The 23519-nt window shown below is 45.6% G+C and overlaps 1 protein-coding gene across 3 annotated transcripts in view; it reads left to right on the top strand.

Moving 5' to 3' along the window:
* The window catches only part of LOC123764589 (alpha-1-inhibitor 3), a 209935-nt gene that overhangs the window by 118102 nt on the left and 68314 nt on the right, over positions 1-23519 (top strand). For all 3 annotated transcript variants that reach the window (XM_069314575.1, XM_069314574.1, XM_069314576.1), the window contains exons 13-16: positions 6562-6632; positions 15625-15682; positions 20528-20759; positions 21535-21763. In XM_069314575.1, coding sequence (XP_069170676.1) covers positions 6562-6632; positions 15625-15682; positions 20528-20759; positions 21535-21763 — 590 coding nt within the window. The remainder of the gene's footprint in view (positions 1-6561; positions 6633-15624; positions 15683-20527; positions 20760-21534; positions 21764-23519) is intronic.

Genomic DNA, 23519 nt, shown 5'->3' with positions numbered 1-23519 from the left:
TCAGCAAGGCAATTAACAAATCAATTGCCTGCTCTCATTAAGTACTGTGAATTCCCCTGAATAATCATAGAGGTCCCTTAAACCCTCAACACAGCTCCTAGGGCAGTAATATTGTAATACCTGATAACAACACTGCACAAACCTGCAACATAATGATGCCGTCAGCATACCCCACATGCTAATGACATCATTAGGCACTCAGTCAGCAATCACATCTACTGACTTACCACACAACCCAGTACATAAAACATGCAAATGAACACATAGAAATGGCATTCACATAATCAATGAAAATTATATCACCAGATAAATGTATCTCTAACTACACAGACCTCAGGGTATCCACTGACATCCCTTCAATGCTGGCCTGCCTACCTCTGCAGTGATAATAATTTTACATGCTGGTACTCCATAGCACTAATCCAGTCTGACCGATTATATAGAATCGACAACTGGATCATTTATATGGTAAATCTCTACACTGACCAGTTACATACCCGAGTCAGTCTATACACTTATATATAACTATACATATCTACAGTGTGGTACCGTGTACAACATCCATCTCCAGGTACCGCCCTACCAGTCACCTGGACGTGCCACTGACAGCTGTCACTCAGCTTGCTTCCTAGCCTGGAAGGGCTATGGGACAACACAGCTTTTACCGGAATTTCCACCGGTCCTCAACACACTGTTATACAATGATAATTGTACTCACGTTCTTCAAATCCTCATCAATCCTTTCCCTGGTCACTACCTCTCTGGCTGTAAACACCTAGCTCGCTCCTCGTGTGAGGTGTGACCATAGAATGTCCAGGGAAGGTGGCCCAAGCATGTGGCCACCTCGTGGCCCTAGGGGGTGGCCACGGGTAGTGCATGACGACACCGCACCCTACCCAGCGTGAGCTGGTGCGCGGGGTGGGGTGGGGTTTGGCCACGCGGGTGACCTGGGTGGGTGGCCTCCGGGCAGCTGGCCAAGGTAGGCGGCGTGGGTGACGCGGCCCTGGGACAGGCGGCGCGCACATGGGATGCATCAGCCCAGTTGGCTGGCTGCGCCTACAGGCATACACACGTGGATGGGAGATCACTTTACATCCCATCATCAGCATGCTCGCTTGTACACTCGGGTGACAATGGCTGGCGGCGTCACCACACGGTCGCCGCCAAGTGGAATTCAAAGTCCAACAGGGGTCTGTAATATCACCACAATTACACTAGGAGGCCCTGCCAATTATTCCACCAATTGTCCATTAACACTAGACAGGATGCTCAGACCCGAGGGATGAGGGATCAATCTGATAAACCATGAGGCCAGCTGCCTCATGGGTTAACACTGTAACTGTCTCTTAGTTTGTCACATCGGCCCCAATTTCACGCAAATTGGGCCTTGACACAACCCAGGATGGCAGGAGTGCCATCCACGATGAGTAATGACACAGCGATTAACGGGGGGTGGAGGTGGCAGGCTGCCACCTCCACCCAGCTACGTCTTGCTCCAGCTCGCTGCCCAGTTCAAACTGACTATTTGGCGGGCTAAGGGAACTCAAAATGCCCATATCTCCCCCCCCCCCTACCTTGTCTTGACCAATCAGCACAAAGCTGGCACAACTCCTTGGTGCCGCTTCCAATCACAGCTGTTCGCGCCAAAACTCAGCTAGGAGTAGAGATGCCTAAACCAATCACAGGCCTCCCTCACCCTCAGGCGTCCCGTGACATCACAAGGAGGGGGAGGCCTGAAAACAGTGGCGCAATGTCTCACATGGTGGGGGTGGGGGGCAACGTTCACCCCTCTGTCCTTCCCCCCTCTAACGGTCTTAGACAAGTACCTACTCACACCGCTCACTTTCAACTCCCATCCTATTTCATAGAAACAGGAAAATTCTGTAATTCTCTCCACAGAGCAATCACAGACTTCTGACTAGTCTTAAATGATAGTCCATAGCAAGAGCTTTCATCCAACACCCCACAAGTGTATGTTTGAAAACTTCTTGACTAGAGTCCCTAGAGCGACTAGCCTAATCTAGAAAACTAGGAAAACTAGCTGAGGGAATCTACATTCCCTCACAGCTTCCATCCTTGGATAGACAAATACTTTCTCTTTCATATATATAGCTGGGGTACCCCGGGTCTCTGTTCAGCCTATCCTCCTAAAGGGAAAGTTCTTATGAACAAATCCACAAGGGCCGTGATGAGTGTTCGAACTTTCGAACGGGATGATCCCAGACGCCGCCTTAGTTGACTAGGCCACGACACAGTCAAAAGAATTGTAAGTGGGAATTCCATTGAATTCAAACAGATCCTGCAGCCTCTCCGAGACGCAAATCAGGGTTTTACACAATTCCCCATGCAGTGATTGATGGATATATATTATTAATAGGAACGTTATCCCCACAGACAAAAATCAGAAGACACAGTTTACAATTTACTATAAAAATAAGAAGACGGCAAACCAACTTATGAATAAGTCTCCAGGCATCAAACAGAACGCCTTAAAAGAGACCAACGTCGTTTATACCACCACTTGATGCCCACTTGGGAACTGCCAGCCTCAAAGATCTTAGTATAGGCAAGACAACAACGTCTCTCTCTCTAGGTGATTAACAATGCACAAGCAACAGGGCTCCATTAAAGAGCATATAATCTCCTTACACAACCAGACCATCACCAGAGAAATCTTTCAAGCAACACAGAAATTATCGACAGGTACAACAACAACAGGAGACTCGACATCAGCGAGGCACTACACATCAAAAACTCAAACCCAGCAATCAACAGCCAGTTAACACATAACTATGTTCTACCTACTTCAAGACCCCGAACCAACATAGTATAACAAGAAGTTAGAACACGCAATAGCCTATTATACCCATTGTGCCTTGATACAAATAGATACAAATATACATACATATTCAATATATATATAGTAAATACACTCACACGCATACGCATAGCATGGCGTCCACCTTTAGTCAACCACAAAACAAAGTTAGAAAAGGTTCAGAGGTATGCCACCAGGCTAGTCCCAGAGCAATGAGAGGAGAAAGAGAGTACACCGAGAGGAATGAGCTATGGGAAAAAATTACTGGAACTGAACCTCATAACACTGGAGGACAGATGAGTTAGGGGAGACATGATCACGACCAACCAAATTCTCAGAGGAATTGACACAGTAGATAAAAATAAACTGATTAGTATGGATGGTACATGAACAATGGGACACAGGTGGAAACTGAGTACCCAAATGCACCACAGGGATGTTAGAAAGAACTTTTTCAATGTCAGAGTAGTTAACAAATGGAATGCATTAGGCAGTGATGTGGTGGAGGCTGATTCCATACACAGTTTCAAATTTTGATATAATAGAGCCCAATAGACATGACGAGGGAGGAGAGAGAGATAGCAGCAGAAGCAAGGAAAAAGCGCAAAGCGAGAGGAGAAAATCAGGAAATCACAGCCCCCAATACAACATAACCAGAGGTGAGTTTCCCCACAATAAGCAACCCAGTAACACCAGAGGGGAGGGATATTCCACCACCCTCCTCTTCATAGAAAACCCCCTTCTACTCTGAACCCTCCCTGCCCCCACTCAAATGCTCAGTCAGCCCTCCCTCCCTCCTCACCCCATACCTCCCCAGGTACCCCTTCCCTTCTCCACTTCAACCATATCCACCTTCCCCCCTTTCCCTTCCTGTCCCCTGTCCCCCTTCATCCCATTCCCTCCCAGTCTTCCCTTCACTTGAGCCCCCCACCCCCTCACCCCAGTATCCTCTGAGACTCTTATCCACCTCACAAATCCTCTCACTTATGAAACAGCTTCCCCCATCAGCAGAACACTCACAAAGAAGGGGACATGAGAAGGAACAGAAGAAAGTGAGTCTCAAGACAATGTACACTAACATAGATGGAATTACAAATAAAACATATGAACTTAGAGAATGAGAACAAGAAGAAAACTCAGACATAATAGCACTCACAGAAACAAAGTTAATGAAAACCATAACAAATGCAGTGTTTCCACAGGAGAACTATTTAGTGAGGAAAGAGAGAGAAGGAAGGGGAGGTAGTGGTGTAGCTCTGCTGGTAAGAAAAGGCTGGAGTTTTGAGGAGATGGTTATTTAAGGCTGTGAAGATTTCAGTGACTACATAACAGGTACCATAGCAATTGGAGGACAACAATTATAGTTGTAGTCATATATAACCAACCACTAAATGACAGAAGACCCAGAAAGGACTATGATAGAAACAACATTGCCACCATTAACATAATAGAGAGCAGCTTCTGTCGCTAGCAGGAATGGATCTGGACTACTAATCATGGGAAACTTCAACCACGGGAAGATAGACTTGGAGAGCTGAGTCTCACTTGGAGAGCTAAGCTGCTGGATGTGGCAACAAGAAACTTTCTAAGCCAACACATCAAGGGACTGACAAGAATGAGAGGGGAAGATGAACTAGCCATGCTTGATTTAATATTTACACAAATGAGTGAGATATAAGGGAAGTTAAGTTGGAAGCACCCTTGGGAATGAGTGATCACAGTGTATTGATCTTTGAGTACTTGGTAGAGCTAGGCTTCTCTCACTCAGTACTTTGTCCAACCATACTGGAAAACACTGGCGAGGTTCATCTTGTACGTGAGCCAGCCCACTGACAGTCTTACGAGGTGCCTATACCCCACGACCACTCTTCGGCCACTTGCTGGCAGAGAACCTCAGCCCACACGCTGATCGGGCCACTTAAACAGTCGATACAGGGGTAGTGAACCCCTGGCAAAAGCCTCTAGCGTCTGGCTAGCAGCGCTTCCCAACAGGCACCCTCACTGTCGTCCGTTTCTTCCCTAAGCCGGTCTCGGGGTACGACAATCTCTTCCAGTTCTACTTAAACACCAGTCGACACATACTGCTTTATATCGGCGGCGGTTTACATAGTCGTCTTGCAGGACTAAGTCGAGAGAACGTTGGCTGCTGTGGAGAGTTATACATGAAGGTGTGGAGAGTTATACATGAAGGAGTGGTGAGTTATACATGAAGGTGTGTAGAGTTATACATGAAAGTGTGGAGAGTTATACATGAAGGTGTGGAGAGTTATACATGAAGGTGCGGAGAGTTATACATGAAGGTGAGGAGAGTTATACATGAAGGTGTGGAAAGTTATACATGAAGGTGAGGAGAGTTATACATGAAGGTGTGGTGAGTTATACATGAAGGTGTGGTGAGTTATACATGAAGGTGAGGAGAGTTATACATGAAGGTGTGGAGAGTTATACATGAAGGTGTGGAGAGTTATACATGAAGGTGTGGAGAGTTATACATGAAGGTGAGGAGAGTTATACATGAAGGTGTGGAGAGTTATACATGAAGGTGAGGAGAGTTATACATGAAGGTGAGGAGAGTTATACATGAAGGTGAGGAGAGTTATACATGAAGGTGAGGAGAGTTATACATGATTAACGTTGATCCGTTATCTGCATTTTTTGGCAAATAAATCTTCCTAACTTTTGCTCACGTTAAAGCTGTTAAATAATTTGTTCCAAATATATTATAAGGTGCAGTCCTATACATAATTGTTGACTCACTAGGTGCTGGGTGGAGTTAGTTATCATGGACCAGAGCTCTCACTTGACTTACTAGGTGCTGGGTGGAGTTAGTTATCATGGACCAGAGCTCTCAGTTGACTCACTAGGTGCTGGGTGGAGTTAGTTATCATGGACCAGAGCTCTCAGTTGACTCACTAGGTGCTGGGTGGAGTTAGTTATCATGGACCAGAGCTCTCAGTTGACTCACTAGGTGCTGGGTGGAGTTAGTTATCATGGACCAGAGCTCTCAGTTGACTCACTAGGTGCTGGGTGGAGTTAGTTATCATGGACCAGAGCTCTCAGTTGACTCACTAGGTGCTGGGTGGAGTTAGTTATCATGGACCAGAGCTCTCAGTTGACTCACTAGGTGCTGGGTGGAGTTAGTTATCATGGACCAGAGCTCTCAGTTGACTCACTAGGTGCTGGGTGGAGTTAGTTATCATGGACCAGAGCTCTCAGTTGACTTACTGGGTGCTGGGTGGAGTTAGTTATCATGCACCAGAGCTCTCACTTGACTCACTAGGTGCTGGGTGGAGTTAGTTATCATGGACCAGAGCTCTCAGTTGACTCACTAGGTGCTGGGTGGAGTTAGTTATCATGGATCAGAGCTCTCAGTTGACTCACTAGGTGCTGGGTGGAGTTAGTTATCATGCACCAGAACTCTCAGTTGACTCACTAGGTGCTGGGTGGAGTTAGTTATCATGGACCAGAGCTCTCAGTTGACTCACTAGGTGCTGGGTGGAGTTAGTTATCATGGATCAGAGCTCTCAGTTGACTCACTAGGTGCTGGGTGGAGTTAGTTATCATGGATCAGAGCTCTCAGTTGACTCACTAGGTGCTGGGTGGAGTTAGTTATCATGCACCAGAGCTCTCAGTTGACTCACTAGGTGCTGGGTGGAGTTAGTTATCATGGAACAGAACTCTCAGTTGCTCATATGATGTACAATATATTTTATGTAAATTCATGATTTTTTTTATCTTTACAGAATTTGTGATAGTAGACCCGGGAAGATATTATTACCATAGTGAATACGTCGACGCTCTCCACATGTTTGACGTGAGTTATTATTGCCATTTATTGTGAGTTACCACACTATCAGTGTGTGTCTCACTATCAGTGTGTGTCTCACACTATCAGTGTGTGTCTCACACTATCAGTGTGTGTCTCACTATCAGTGTGTCTCTCACACTATCAGTGTGTGTCTCACACTATTAGTGTGTCTCTCACACTATCAGTGTGTCTCTCACACTATCAGTGTGTCTCTCACACTATCAGTAGTGTGTCTCTCTCACACTATCAGTAGTGTGTCTCTCTCACACTATCAGTAGTGTGTCTCTCTCACACTATCAGTAGTGTGTCTCTCTCACACTATCAGTAGTGTGTCTCTCTCACACTATCAGTAGTGTGTCTCTCTCACACTATCAGTAGTGTGTCTCTCTCACACTATCAGTAGTGTGTCTCTCTCACACTATCAGTAGTGTGTCTCTCACACTATCAGTAGTGTGTCTCTCACACTATCAGTAGTGTGTCTCTCACACTATCAGTAGTGTGTCTCTCACACTATCAGTAGTGTGTCTCTCACACTATCAGTAGTGTGTCTCTCACACTATCAGTAGTGTGTCTCTCACACTATCAGTAGTGTGTGTCTCACACTATCAGTAGTGTGTGTCTCACACTATCAGTAGTGTGTGTCTCACACTATCAGTAGTGTGTCTCTCACACTATCAGTAGTGTGTCTCTCACACTATCAGTAGTGTGTGTCTCACACTATCAGTAGTGTGTGTCTCACACTATCAGTAGTGTGTGTCTCACACTATCAGTAGTGTGTCTCTCACACTATCAGTAGTGTGTCTCTCACACTATCAGTAGTGTGTCTCTCACACTATCAGTAGTGTGTCTCTCACACTATCAGTGTGTGTCTCACACCATCAGTGTGTGTCTCACACTATCAGTGTGTGTCTCACACTATCAGTGTGTGTCTCACACTATCAGTGTGTCTCTCACACTATCAGTGTGTCTCTCACACTATCAGTGTGTCTCTCACACTATTAGTGTGTCTCTCACACTATCAGTGTGTCTCTCACACTATCAGTGTGTCTCTCACACTATCAGTAGTGTGTCTCTCTCACACTATCAGTAGTGTGTCTCTCTCACACTATCAGTAGTGTGTCTCTCTCACACTATCAGTAGTGTGTCTCTCTCACACTATCAGTAGTGTGTCTCTCTCACACTATCAGTAGTGTGTCTCTCTCACACTATCAGTAGTGTGTCTCTCTCACACTATCAGTAGTGTGTCTCTCACACTATCAGTAGTGTGTCTCTCTCACACTATCAGTAGTGTGTCTCTCTCACACTATCAGTAGTGTGTCTCTCACACTATCAGTAGTGTGTCTCTCTCACACTATCAGTAGTGTGTCTCTCTCACACTATCAGTAGTGTGTCTCTCACACTATCAGTAGTGTGTCTCTCACACTATCAGTAGTGTGTTTCTCACACTATCAGTAGTGTGTCTCTCACACTATCAGTAGTGTGTCTCTCACACTATCAGTAGTGTGTTTCTCACACTATCAGTAGTGTGTCTCTCACACTATCAGTAGTGTGTCTCTCACACTATCAGTAGTGTGTCTCTCACACTATCAGTAGTGTGTCTCTCACACTATCAGTAGTGTGTGTCTCACACTATCAGTAGTGTGTGTCTCACACTATCAGTAGTGTGTGTCTCACACTATCAGTAGTGTGTGTCTCACACTATCAGTAGTGTGTCTCTCACACTATCAGTAGTGTGTCTCTCACACTATCAGTAGTGTGTCTCTCACACTATCAGTAGTGTGTCTCTCACACTATCAGTAGTGTGTCTCTCACGCTATCAGTAGTGTGTCTCTCACACTATCAGTGTGTCTCTCACACTATCAGTGTGTCTCTCACACTATCAGTGTGTTTCTCACACTATCAGTGTGTCTCTCACACTATCAGTGTGTCTCTCACACTATCAGTGTGTCTCTCACACTATCAGTGTGTCTCTCACACTATCAGTGTGTCTCTCACACTATCAGTGTGTCTCTCACACTATCAGTGTGTCTCTCACACTATCAGTGTGTCTCTCACACTATCAGTGTGTCTCTCACACTATCAGTGTGTCTCTCACACTATCAGTGTGTCTCTCACACTATCAGTGTGTCTCTCACACTATCAGTGTGTCTCTCACACTATCAGTGTGTCTCTCACACTATCAGTGTGTCTCTCACACTATCAGTGTGTCTGTTACGGCCACAATGGGTCGCAACCGGGTTCTTTGCTGGAGGAACCAAAGTTCTAGTATCCGACCCCAAGTTAGTAGTGGCTTTCAAGGAGTGAGCTTGGTAATGCAAGTACAACACAATGGGGGAGTTGTAAGGAATACGGCACTTCATCAATTATCAATATATTCACATATAATCACTTTCCCATCACTTTAAATACTATCATAAAGGAAGTATTACTACACTGATATATACACAAGTGTCTCTCTCATAGGACACTAAGCGCTCCTTGATGCTCATGCGATGCAGCCTTGTCAACTTCCGTGTTTCCTCAACACACAGTACCGTCCTCAACCAGTACTGGGAAACATCAACGAGTCTACCCTAGCCATGGGCCAGCCTATGCACAGTCTCACTAGGTGCTCCTTGTGAATGCCCACAATCACTCTCCAGCCTAGTGCTGGCAGGGAACATCAGCCTGGCGCTGCTGGGCCTCTTCATGAACAAATACAAGGGTAGCGAACCCCTGGCAGGAGCTTCTTGCAACTAGCTAGTTACACTCCTCCGTAGCACCTTACTGTCAGTTGTCTCTTCCTCTAGCCAGTCCCGGGATACGCCGAATTCTGTCACTGCCACTTCACAGGCAGACAGCAGATACTACTCAGTTCCTCTTCGGCGGCGGCTCACTGCTCACATAAAGCAGAATGGAGTAGAGAGATATAGACTGCCTTGGCTAGACTGACTGTCCTCATACCACTGCAGCCCTATGTCGCCTCTGTGGATACAGACACGTCATCAGTAAACTGGCCAGTACTTGGGACACTAGGAAATACCACTTACGGACTCTGACATAAACATACAACTCCTACAATAGATGGCACTGATTTTCTAGGAGCCACCTCACCAGAGGTCAGCAACAGCTACCTCTTGAGCTGACCAGGACAGGAATCAAGCGCCTCTTGCAGGTATCATCCTGTCACCACCAGATGGCGTCGTCCATTTTGTGTGGGTTTCGGGAGCGGACTCACGGATGGCACTGATGTCGCTGCTCCATGCTCCGACGATGGACTCGGGTTCGTAACAGTGTCTCACGCTATCAGTGTGAGTCTCACACCTGTCCCCATCCCCCTAGCAACACACCTTAGAGGTTGCTAGGGCTAGGTAACCCATCCTCTTGTTCAGATAGTATCTTGTGTAACTATGAGCACAATAGTATAAAACTTGACATACTAAGCAATTAGCGAGAAGAATATGGTTATATTCACTTTATAATAGTAAAGTAAATAGTAAATAGTAATACTATTTACTTTATAGTCCGAAAAAATAAAGCTAAAAAACAAACTATATATTGCTAGTAAAGCACCCACATGCAGTGGAGAAAATGTCTAGGAGTCAGGAGTGGAGACCTCATTATTCGATATTATTATAATAGACCTCATATTAGACCACATATAGCGTGTGTCAGGCCCAGGGAGGTTAGGTTACGTGAGTGTGTCTTCGCAACAAAAATCGGAAATCTTTTCCGGTTTTTCTAATTCAAAAGTACCGATTTCAACTTCCTAATTGCGGTGTACGTCGGTATGTGTACTATTGTCGTCATCGTTACTATACAACGAAAACAGGCGGATCGACTGGGGTAGATCGTATAGTGGTAGTTCATACTCTGCCAACCTCAAGTTCCTCATTAAATCCCGTTTAATAACAATATGTTTGCCAGCTCCTGGACCCATGATGTACGTACCTGCCAAGTTGTCTGCCGGCGGCCTGGCGGAATGTGGTCAACTTTAACCTTTTCGTATTTCAGGAGTTCTAGGTCAGGAGTTACGTGTTCCCTGCCGTCCTGTTCTGTCGTGGCGACTTGGTGGGTCTCTGGTGTCGTCGAGTTGACCAGTTCTCTCTGGTGTGGTCGAGTTGACCAGTTCTCTCTGGTGGGTCTCTGGTGTGGTCGAGTTGACCAGTTCTCTCTGGTGGGTTTCTGGTGTGGTCGAGTTGACCAGTTCTCTCTGGTGGGTCTCTGGTGTGGTCGAGTTGACCAGTACTCTCTGGTGTGGTCGAGTTGACCAGTTCTCTCTGGTGGGTCTCTGGTGGGGTCGAGTTGACCAGTTCTCTTTAGTGGGTCTCTGGTGTGGTCAAGTTGACCAGTTCTCTTTGGTGGACGTCTCTGGTGTGGTCGAGTTGACCAGTTTTCTCTGGCGGGTCTCTGGTGTGGTCGAGTTGACCATTTCTCTCTGGTGGGGTCGAGTTGGCCAGTTCTCTTTAGTCGGTCTCTGGTGTGGTCAAGTTGACCAGTTCTCTCTGGTGTGTCTCTAGTGTGGTCGAGTTGACCAGTTCTCTCTGGTGGGTCTCTGGTGTGGTCGAGTTGACCAGTTCCCTCTGGTGGACGTCTCTGGTGTGGTCGAGTTGACCAGTTCTCTCTGGTGGGTATCTAGTGTGTTCGATTTGACCAGTTCTCTCTGGTGGGTCTCTGGTGTGGTCGAGTTGATCAGTTCTCTCTGGTGGGTCTCAGGTGTACCCAACGGCCTTGACGTATGGGTGTTTGCATTAATGATATAACATTTGTGATCCGATGGATGTTGTCATGTATGTGTTCTTGTTGCAAGATTTCAATGACAGTTCTCGAATCTGTGTGTATGATAACATGTTGTCGGTGTTCAGCAAGAGCATGTTCCAAAGCCTTTTGAATGGCTAGCATCTCTGTTTGAAAAGTTGAACACCCGTTTGAGAGTTTCTATCTAACTACAAACTTTCCTGCCTTAACTGCAGCTCCGGTTTCTTGTCCCTGCTGGTCTACTGATCCATCTGTGAAGTAAATGATGCTTTCAGATACCAAGTTTGATTCTATATTCATCTGTGCAATGATGCATAGACGATGAGGATTAGTCTAGTTCTTTATTTACTTCAAGAGTCATAATCTTAGTCTGGTGCCAGGAATTCCCATGGGGCTGCAAGACGAGGTCTGCGTGTATTTCGTGCTATCCCTTTGTGATTCTTTTTATAATTTCGAATGTATTGCATGGAAAGTCCACCTGGTTTTTTTAAAGCTCTTTTATCCCAAGTAACTTCTCTAGTGATTATATATTTGAGTGAACTGATTATTAGTCTAGTCAATATCTAGGTCAGCATGCAGGCAGCAGGCCCTTTTACCATTATTTCAACCCATGTTAGTTTTGTTTCTAGTCTTAGGTTCTGTATTTTAGTCCATCTGGGAGTCCCTGTTATGACTCGCATTGCATCATTTTGAATACCCTCAACCATTGCCCATTGACCAGGAGAAAGAGTGAGTAAGGCAAGCGCTGCATAATCAACTATGGAATGAACGGTGTGTATGTTAAACATTATTAACACTCTTGTGTCTCGCTCCTGGATGGGGCCCTGTGATTATTTTCATTATATTCAGTCGTGATTTTGGTTTCTCCTTCAGACATTAAATTTGCTTGTTGAATGGTTTTTAGAACCAATCCTTACTCCGAGATATTGATATTGTATAACCCCTTAAGATTAATGTCTTGAATGCGTAGGTGACTCCTGATTATTGCCACCCAGTCTCATTGCTTTAGATTTATGTGCAGATATTTTTTGCCCAAAAATGCAGCATTCAAATGTTACTTTATCTAGCGTCATTTGGACTTTATTCAAAAGAGAAGGACCTGTGACGACTAAAGATACATCAGCATAGCTTAGGAATTTAACCCTTTCTGGAAATGTCAGGGAAGCGAGGTTTTTCATAAGGATGTTAATGACTAGCACTGAGTCTGTAACTCCTCCTTGTGGAGTCCCATTCTCATGCAACTGGTAACCTGACACTTGGCCTTGCAGGTTTACTCTGGCATACCTTTCAGGAAATTTTGAATCAATTTTGAATTTAATTGAATTTATTAACATCTATAAAATTGATTGCGGACTTGCAAGTTCGAATCCTTTCACTAAATATACGGAGATTATTATAGCAGAACCTGAGTTAACTGTTCCTAGTAATGTTGCTATGCCGTTGGCAGTACCTACTGCTCTAGTGAAGTCAAATATTTACTAATGCAGACCTCCAGTTTTCCACAGAAGCCTATTTAAGAAATTCAGTCCTGCAACATGATGATAATGGGTCTATAATTGCCAGGTTCTTTTGGCTTAGGAAACGGAATTATGTCTCCTTTCTTCTAAGAGGTCGGTAGTTTACCTCAGATGCATCTATAGCGTCCAATATGGCTTATTCTCCAGCGAGAGAACCTTCTTGTTTGGTGAAGGGAGTGCCTCATTCGTTGAATGTAGCTATGTTCTCATGATTGGCTGTCAACCTCTCATGATTTACTTGCTCTGACCGTTGCAGTAAGCTGATGTTTAAGCTGCTCTCTCTGGAAATTGGAAAGGAAGTGTCTCAGCCTCTTGTAATGGTTGAATATATGTCTGTGGTCGGAATGGTCACCCTGATATTGCTTTAATCTGGCCTCATGTCTCTCCAAGACTATTATGTTCATTTAGAGTTTGACACCACTCAAACCATCTTGGTTCCTTCACCTCTTTAGAAACTCATCTTGCTTCAGATATCACGGCTCTTAGCAGAGTTCTTCCTTCTTTCAGAGGCTTTCTAAAGATGTTGACTCAGCTCTTACTCTTTAACTTCTTAACTGTAGAACAAATAATTCTTTTGTTTTGTATTATCTGGGATGATGACTGGAATTGCTTTGCTGCAGCTACAATGACTTCCTCGAGTCTCGTGTATGTTCACATCTTCAGGGGGCGAGTGCTGGAACGATATTGTACATTTTTCCTGGAAGCTCTTGCTTGGTACATCGCTGACCTCCTGGAATCTCTTACTTGGTTCATCGCTGACCTCTTGGAAGCTCTTCCTTGGTTCATCGCTGACCTGCTGGAAGCTCTTCCTTGGTTCATTGCTAACCTCTTGGAAGCTCTTTCTTGGTTCATCGCTGACCTCCTGGAAGCTCTTCCTTGGTTCATCGCTGACCTCCTGGAAGCTCTTCCTTGGTTCATTGCTGACCTACTGGAAGCTCTTACTTGGTTCATCGCTGGCCTCTTGGCAGCTCTTCCTTGGTTCATCGCTGACCTCCTGGAAGCTCTTCCTTGGTTCATCGCTGACCTCTTGGAAGCTCTTACTTGGTTTATCACTGACCTCCTGGAAGCTCTTTCTTGGTTCATCGCTGACCTCCTGGAAGCTCTTGCTTGGGTCATCGCTGACCTCCTGGAAGTTCTTACTTGGGTCATCGCTGACCGCCTGGAAGCTCTTGCTTGGTTCATCGCTGACCTCCTGGAAGTTCTTACTAGGTTCATCGCTGACCTCCTGGAAGTTCTTACTTGGTTCACCGCTGACCTCCTGGAAGTTCTTTCTAGGTTCATCGCTGACCTCCTGGAAATTCTTACTTGGTTTATCGCTGACCTCCTGGAAGCTCTTCCTTGGGTCATCGCTGACCTCCTGGAAGCTCTTGCTTGGGTCATCGCTGACCGCCTGGAAGCTCTTGCTTGGGTCATCGCTGACCTCCTGGAAGCTCTTGCTTGGGTCATCGCTGACCTCTTGGAAGCTCTTACTTGGTTCATCGCTGACCTCCTGGAAGCTCTTACTTGGTTCATCGCTGACCTCCTGGAAGCTCTTGCTTGGGTCATCGCTGACCTCCTGGAAGCTCTTCCTTGGTTCATCGCTGACCTCCTGGAAGCTCTTACTTGGTTTATCACTGACCTCTTGGAAGCTCTTGCTTGGTTCATCGCTGACCTCCTGGAAGTTCTTACTTGGTTCATCACTGACCTGGAAGTTCTTACTTGGGTCATCACTGACCTCCTGGAAGCTCTTGCTTGGTTCATCGCTGACCTCCTGGAAGTTCTTACTAGGTTCATCGCTGACCTCCTGGAAGTTCTTACTTGGTTCACCGCTGACCTCCTGGAAGTTCTTTCTAGGTTCATCGCTGACCTCCTAGAAGCTCTTACTTGGTTCATCGCTGACCTCTTGGAAGCTCTTCCTTGGTTCATCGCTGACCTCCTGGAAGCTCTTCGTTGGTTCATCGCTGACCTGGAAGCTCTTACTTGGTTCATCGCTGACCTCTTGGAAGCTCTTCCTTGGTTCATCACTGACCTCTTGGAAGCTCTTACTTGATTCATCGCTGACCTCCTGGAAGCTCTTGCTTGGGTCATCGCTGACCTCCTGGAAGCTCTTGCTTGGGTCATCGCTGACCTCCTGGAAGCTCTTGCTTGGGTCTTTGCTGACCTCCTTGAAGCTCTTGCTTGGGTCTTTGCTCACCTCCTGGAAGCTCTTGCTTGGGTCTTTGCTGACCTCCTGGAAGCTCTTGCTTGGGTCTTTGCTCACCTCCTAGAAGCTCTTGCTTGGGTCTTTGCTCACCTCCTGGAAGCTCTTGCTTGGGTCATCACTGACCTCTTGGAAGCTCTTGCTTGGGTCATCACTGACCTCCCAGGAGTTCTTGCTTGGGTCTTTGCTGACCTCCTGGAAGCTCTTGCTTGGGTCTTTGCTGACCTCCTGGAAGCTCTTGCTTGGGTCATCACTGACCTCCTGGAAGCTCTTGCTTGGGTCTTTGCTGACTTCGAGTCTTGCCTAATATTCAGTTATCATCGTGTGAAGGACGTACTAATAGTAGCATTGATTCGTATTAAAACAACTGGAGACAACGCCAGATATATTATGCAGTTTAATTTTCTAGCATTTAGTGAAGTTTCTTGACATTATCGTTTGAATTATTATTGGTATTGATGTTCTTGGTAAGTTTTGTAATAAATATAGTTCTTATAGTCTCCGTTATTTGTGATGCCTTTCTGCCATTGTAAAACATGTATTAATTCTTTAACTTGTTTTTCAGAACTCTGGTTTGTTCGTCTTCAGCGACTTGACACTAGAGACGAGACCGTGTGAGGAAGGTAATGTTCACTTCTCTTCATCAACGGCCTCTCTTCCCAATGTCAAAATTATCAATGTTTACTTTGTCATTCAGCTGTTTTTCTCAGACTTCTAATTGTAACTGTTACATGATTGTAACTGTCTGTATTGCTACAAATATTTTGCACTGTTATTTGTACAGCATATTTACTGCCAAACAAGACCAGGAGCACCTTTCTCCTCCCACTTCCATAAAATCACATCATATTCAGAATGAAATAAAATTCGCAAGTATTAAATCACAAATTTGAAATGCACATTAGTTGTCCATTTATATTTTTCAACTGTAAACATGTAAATTTTTATTTTTATATCAGCTTTAGGTAAAAAGCTCGAACTTTATAATAATATTTGTAATAATGATAATATATTAAGTCGAACTTAAAGACAAATTTAACTGATCCTCGAATTCTCACACGCTTGAGGATATTGAGCTTAACATAGCTAGAAGGCAGAAACATTTCAATTTTAACAAGCAATTTTAAACTGGTTTAAAATGTACGAAAATTCAAATAATTCCTCCCAGTCATAGATGTACAAATTGACGCTTGAACAGAATAAACTTAACATAGTTAGAATGCAGAAACATTTCACAGCCTCAATTCGAAACAAGCAATTTTAAACGATTTTTAAGCAATTTTTTCCTCCCAGTCATAGATGTACAAATATCGAAGGAATCAAGTATTTGAAGTCTTACACGAACACAATAAATGTGTCACCTGTCCATCGCGGACATAAGTGTCTCCAACAATCTCTGTTATAGCGATTGTTTGTTAGATAATATAAGTGATAAAATTACACATTTTTGTTTGCGTCAAGCTCAGTAATGTTAGTCCTCAATAACATAAGCAAATGTTCTGCAATTACTCTCTTAATGACCAGAGTGATTGGATATGCTGACTCAGACTGGAGGCTTGGGTCTGTGGTGTAGGTGCACATGTTACCCCTGCTAGTGTTGTGCACACTACCTTGGTGTAGGTGCACATGTTACCCCCGCTAGTGTTGTGCACACTACCGTGGTGTAGGTGCACATGTTATCCCTGCTAGTGTTGTGCACACTACCGTGGTGTAGGTGCACATGTTACCCCTGCTAGTGTTGTGCACACGACCGTGGTGTTGGTGCACAAGATGTTATCCCTGCTAGTGTTGTGCACACTACCGTGGTGTAGGCACACAAGATGTTACCCCTGCTAGTGTTGTGTACACTACCTTGGTGTAGGTGCACATGTTATCCCTGCTAGTGTTGTGCACACTACCGTGGTGTAGGTGCACATGTTACCCCTGCTAGTGTTGTGCACACGACCGTGGTGTTGGTGCACAAGATGTTATCCCTGCTAGTGTTGTGCACACTACCGTGGTGTAGGCACACAAGATGTTACCCCTGCTAGTGTTGTGTACACTACCTTGGTGTAGGTGCACATGTTATCCCTGCTAGTGTTGTGCACACGACCGTGGTGTAGGTGCACATGTTATCCCTGCTAGTGTTGTGCACACTACCGTGGTGTAGGCGCACAAGATGTTACCCCTGCTAGTGTTGTGCACACTACCTTGGTGTAGGTGCACATGTTATCCTTGCTAGTGTTGTGCACACTACCGTGGTGTAGGTGCACATGTTATCCCTGCTAGTGTTGTGCACACTACCGTGGTGTAGGTGCACATGTTACCCCTGCTAGTGTTGTGCACACTACCGTGGTGTAGGTGCACATGTTACCCCTGCTAGTGTTGTGCACACTACCGTGGTGTTGGTGCACATGTTACCCCTGCTAGTGTTGTGCACACTACCGTGGTGTAAGTGCACATGTTACCCCTGCTAGTGTTGTGCACACTACCGTGGTGTTGGTGCACATGATATTACCCCTGCTAGTGTTGTGCACACTACCGTGGTGTAGGGGCACATGTTATCCCTGCTAGTGTTGTGCACACTACCGTGGTGTAGGTGCACATGATTTTACCCCCGCTAGTGTTGTGCACACTACCGTGGTGTAGGGGCACATGTTATCCCTGCTAGTGTTGTGCACACTACCGTGGTGTAGGTGCACATGTTATCCCTGCTAGTGTTGTGCACACTACCTTGGTGTAGGTGCACATGTTATCCCTGCTAGTGTTGTGCACACTACCGTGGTGTAGGTGCACATGTTATCCCTGCTAGTGTTGTGCACACTACCGTGGTGTAGGTGCACATGTTACCCCTGCTAGTGTTGTGCACACTACCGTGGTGTAGGTGCACAAGATGTTACCCCTGCTAGTGTTGTGCACACTACCTTGGTGTTGGTGCACATGATGTTACCCCTGTGCCCACTACCGTGGTGTAGGTGCACAAGATGTTATCCCTGCTAGTGTTGTGCACACTACCTTGGTGTAGGTGCACATGTTATCCCTGCTAGTGTTGTGCACACTACCGTGGTGTAGGTGCACATGTTATCCCTGCTAGTGTTGTGCACACTACCGTGGTGTAGGTGCACATGTTACCCCTGCTAGTGTTGTGCACACTACCGTGGTGTAGGTGCACATGTTATCCCTGCTAGTGTTGTGCACACTACCGTGGTGTAGGTGCACATGTTACCCCTGCTAGTGTTGTGCACACTACCGTGGTGTAGGTGCACATGTTATCCCTGCTAGTGTTGTGCACACTACCGTGGTGTAGGTGCACATGTTACCCCCGCTAGTGTTGTGCACACTACCTTGGTGTAGGTGCACATGATACCCCCGCTAGTGTTGTGCACACTACCGTGGTGTAGGTGTACATGTTACCCCTGCTAGTGTTGTGCACACTACCGTGGTGTAGGTGCACATGATGTTACCCCTGCTAGTATTGTGCACACTACCGTGGTGTAGGGGCACATGTTATCCCTGCTAGTGTTGTGCACACTACCGTGGTGTAGGTGCACATGTTACCCCTGCTAGTGTTGTGCACACTACCTTGGTGTTGGTGCACATGATGTTACCCCTGTGCACACTACCGTGGTGTATGTGCACAAGATGTTATCCCTGCTAGTGTTGTGCACACTACCTTGGTGTAGGTGCACATGTTATCCCTGCTAGTGTTGTGCACACTACCGTGGTGTAGGTGCACAAGATGTTACCCCTGCTAGTGTTGTGCACACTACCTTGGTGTTGGTGCACATGATGTTACCCCTGTGCACACTACCGTGGTGTAGGTGCACAAGATGTTATCCCTGCTAGTGTTGTGCACACTACCTTGGTGTAGGTGCACATGTTATCCCTGCTAGTGTTGTGCACACTACCGTGGTGTAGGTGCACATGTTATCCCTGCTAGTGTTGTGCACACTACCGTGGTGTAGGTGCACATGTTACCCCTGCTAGTGTTGTGCACACTACCGTGGTGTAGGTGCACAAGATGTTACCCCTGCTAGTGTTGTGCACACTACCTTGGTGTTGGTGCACATGATGTTACCCCTGTGCCCACTACCGTGGTGTAGGTGCACAAGATGTTATCCCTGCTAGTGTTGTGCACACTACCTTGGTGTAGGTGCACATGTTATCCCTGCTAGTGTTGTGCACACTACCGTGGTGTAGGTGCACATGTTATCCCTGCTAGTGTTGTGCACACTACCGTGGTGTAGGTGCACATGTTACCCCTGCTAGTGTTGTGCACACTACCGTGGTGTAAGTGCACATGTTATCCCTGCTAGTGTTGTGCACACTACCGTGATGTAGGTGCACATGTTACCCCTGCTAGTGTTGTGCACACTACCGTGATGTAGGTGCACATGTTACCCCTGCTAGTGTTGTGCACACTACCGTGGTGTAGGTGCACATGTTACCCCTGCTAGTGTTGTGCACATTACCGTGGTGTAGGTGCACATGTTACCCCTGCTAGTATTGTGAACACTACCGTGGTGTAGGTGCACATGTTATCCCTGCTAGTGTTGTGCACACTACCGTGGTGTAGGTGCACATGTTACCCCTGCTAGTGTTGTGCACACTACCGTGGTGTAGGTGCACATGTTACCCCTGCTAGTGTTGTGTACACTACCTTGGTGTAGGTGCACATGTTACCCCCGCTAGTGTTGTGCACACTACCGTGGTGTAGGTGCACATGTTACCCCTGCTAGTGTTGTTTACACTACCTTGTTGTCGGTGCACAATGCTGAAGGCATAAGGTAAATGTTAATTGGTGACACCAACATGGATTATCAACAAAGACAGTACCGACTATAGCCAACCGCTGCCGCTGGTCCTTGATCAACGGGGAACCGAATACACTTCCATTACTTATTTAGTAAAAATAAACTAAATTTTAACGTTAAACGAAATCATTTTTTTTTTAATTAAAAGCAAAGGAGTGTGTTATCTGCGACTTTTTAACAAATACTTATTAAAATAAAATAATAAATAAATAAATTATAATGGAGTGTAAGTATGGTTGATACGTGACTGCTTGCCTGAGGAGGGCAAGAAATGTATATTGGTGGAGACAGTGTTGCTTGTGAAGTATTGCTTGCTGGGCTGTGCTGGGAGACCCGAGACACGCCGGCTCTCGCCTCAATTATATTACTCCATACGTAGCTGCTTCTATTTAATTATTAATAATATAATAATAATTTAATCCATCGAATAATAATAAGTGATTACTTGGACACTTACATTTAGATATGTATTTCCTGTTTTAACATCGTTCGCCTTGTCATTTTGTTCACATATTGCCATACTAAATTATATCTTGAGATTTGATTATATATCTGACACATGCGAAGCTAAGTAGTCTTTTGAGCTCGGTGCCTTTTGTGTGTGTGTTGGGGGGGGGGGAGATTAAATACTTAACTTGAATCATCTGATGAACATAAAAACTCTTGACTTTTCAGAGCGTCGTCACTATTTTGAGAGTGTGAACTTCGCGACAGCGCTTGGAGGTGGTTTTGGTGGTGCTGGTGGTGGCGGCTTCGCTGGTGCTATTGCGCCTTCCCGCCCGCTGCCCGAGGCCCCCCTGCCGGTCTTCGCCACAGACAGCGCCAGTAAGGAAGGCAGCGAACAACAGCCAGATGTTCCAAGGACCAATTTCCCGGAGACTTGGCTCTGGGACATCATCGTTGTCCCGTAAGTTTCCAGCTTATAGATTTATGTGTGAAAGTGTTCCGTTTTGTTTGTCTGTGAACACTGATCTTCACAAACCATATTGGGGGCTGTATTTGGTCTTTATTTCCAAAGGTTTCCAGCAATAATTCAAATCCATAATGCATTATAATCCACTTTCATGCAGAACACGATAGAACTTCAGACCACAGTGGGCCACTGACATTTTATTCCACTTACTTGAAGAACTTAACATTTATCTTGCTTTAGTGTCACACATTCCTGCACTAATTGTCAGTGGGTGGAGGTGCTGGCTGTCGACGTGTCAGTAGGTGGAGGGGTTGGCTGTCGACGTGTCAGTGGGTGGAGGTGCTGGCTGTCGACGTGTCAGTAGGTGGAGGGGTTGGCTGTCGATGTGTCAGTGGGTGGAGGTGCTGGCTGTCGACGTGTCAGTGGGTGGAGGTGCTGGCTGTCGACGTGTCAGTGGGTGGAGGTGCTGGCTGTCGACGTGTCAGTGGGTGGAGATGGGCTGTGTCCTACTGCATGTCTGATGGTCCTGGACTTCAGACGGAGAGTGATGATCATTTGTTGCACTTTAAATCACGGCCTCCTGAGATGCGTCAGTATGATGAGGATGATGAACACTCCTTCACTAATCATCACTTCTACTGGGAAGTTCTCAGTGATAATTGAAATCAGAATATATATATCATCAGTGTTGTAATAATTATGAACTTGGTTACAGTTTTGGCATAAAGGTGTAAATGTAATAATTAGTGTTATATGTGGTTATTGGCAGGTCGTCAGGCGTGAGCACCCAGCAGGTGACTGTACCGGACACCATCACACAGTGGGTGGGCAAGGCCGTGTGTGCCCACCCACAGAAGGGCGTAGGACTCTCCCAGAGGAAGCCCATCACCACCTTCACCCCCTTCTTCGTCGACCTCACCCTTCCCCCCTCTCTCAAGCGTGGAGAGATCCTCCCCGTCAAGATGTCTGTCTTCAACTACCTCGACCAACCCATACCTGTAAGTCCGCCTCTTTATCTCTGACTTGCCAGCAACACTCACACACACACACACACACACACACACACACACACACACACACACACACACACACACACACACACACACACACACACACACACTCAAATATAATAGTCAAAATATTGGAAAAAATAATTAAAACTAAATGGGTAGAACACCTGGAGAGAAATTATATAATATCAGACAGACAGTATGGTTTTCGATCTGGAAGATCCTGTGTACCGAATTTACTCTGTTTCTATGATCGAGCAACAGAGATATTACAGGAAAGAGATGGTTGGGTTGACTGCATCTATCTTGACCTAAGAAAGGCATTCGACAGAGTTCCACATAAGAGGTTGTTCTGGAAACTGGAAAATATTGGAGGGGTGACAGGTAAGCTTCTAACATGGACGAAAAATTTTCTGACTGATAGAAAAATGAGGGCAGTGATCAGAGGCAATGTATCGGACTGGAGAAATTTCACAAGTGGAGTACCACAGGGTTCAGTTCTTGCACCAGTGATGCTTATTGTCTACATAAATGATCTACCAGTTGGTATACAGAATTATATGAACATGTTTGCTGATGATGCTAAGATAATAGGAAGGATAAGAAACTTAGATGATTGTCATACCCTTCAAGATGACCTGCACAAAATAAGTATATGGAGCACCACTTGGCAAACGGACTTTAATGTTAATAAATGCCATGTTATGAAATGTGGAATAGGAGAACATAGACCTCACTCAACCTATATATTATGTGAGAAATCTTTAAAGAATTCTGATAAAGAACGAGATCTAGGGGTTATCTTGAGATGATTTCGGGGCTTTTTTTTTAGTGTCCCCGCGGCCCGGTCCTCGACCAGGCCTCCACCCCCACGAAGTAGCCCGTGACTGCTGACTAACACCCAGGTACCTTTTTTACTGTTAGGTAACAGGGTATATCGCCCAGGGTGTGGTTCTAGATAGAAAACTATCACCTGAGGACCACATCAAGAATATTGTGCGAGGAGCCTATGCCACGCTTTCTAACTTCAGAATTGCTTTTAAATACATGGATGGCGATATACTAAAGAAATCGTTCACGACTTTTGTTAGGCCAAAACTAGAATATGCAGCGGTTGTGTGGTGCCCATATCTTAAGAAGCACATCAACAAACTGGAAAAGGTGCAAAGACATGCTACTAAGTGGCTCCCAGAACAGAAGGGGAAGAGCTACGAGGAGAGGTTAGAAGCATTAAATATGCCAAAACTAGAAGACAGAAGAAAAAGAGGTGATATGATCACTACACACAAAATAGTAACAGGAATTAATAAAATCGATAGGGAAGATTTCCTGACACCTGGAACTTTAAGAACAAGAGGTCATAGATTTAAACTAGCTAAACACAGATGCCGAAGAAATATAAGAAAATTAACTTATGCAAACAGAGTGGTAGACGGTTGGAACAAGTTAGGTGAGAAGATGGTGGAGGCCAAGACCGTCAGTAGTTTCAAAGCGTTATATGACAAAGAGTGCTGGGAAGACGGGACACCAAGAGCGTAGCTCTCATCCTATAACTACACTTAGGTAATTACACACACACACACACACACGCGTGCGGGGGCCTGATAGCCTGGTGGATAGCTCGCAGGAGTCGTAATTCTGTGGCGCGGGTTCGATTCCCACACGAGGCAGAAACAAATGGGCAAAGTTTCTTTCACCCTGAATGCCCCTGTTACCTTGCAGTAAATAGGTACCTGGGAGTTAG

Source organism: Procambarus clarkii, chromosome 79 (assembly GCF_040958095.1).
Source record: "Procambarus clarkii isolate CNS0578487 chromosome 79, FALCON_Pclarkii_2.0, whole genome shotgun sequence".
Taxonomy (NCBI): domain Eukaryota; kingdom Metazoa; phylum Arthropoda; class Malacostraca; order Decapoda; family Cambaridae; genus Procambarus; species Procambarus clarkii.
The sequence above is the reverse complement of the archived record's forward strand: the minus strand, read 5'-3'. Positions and strand labels throughout refer to the sequence as shown.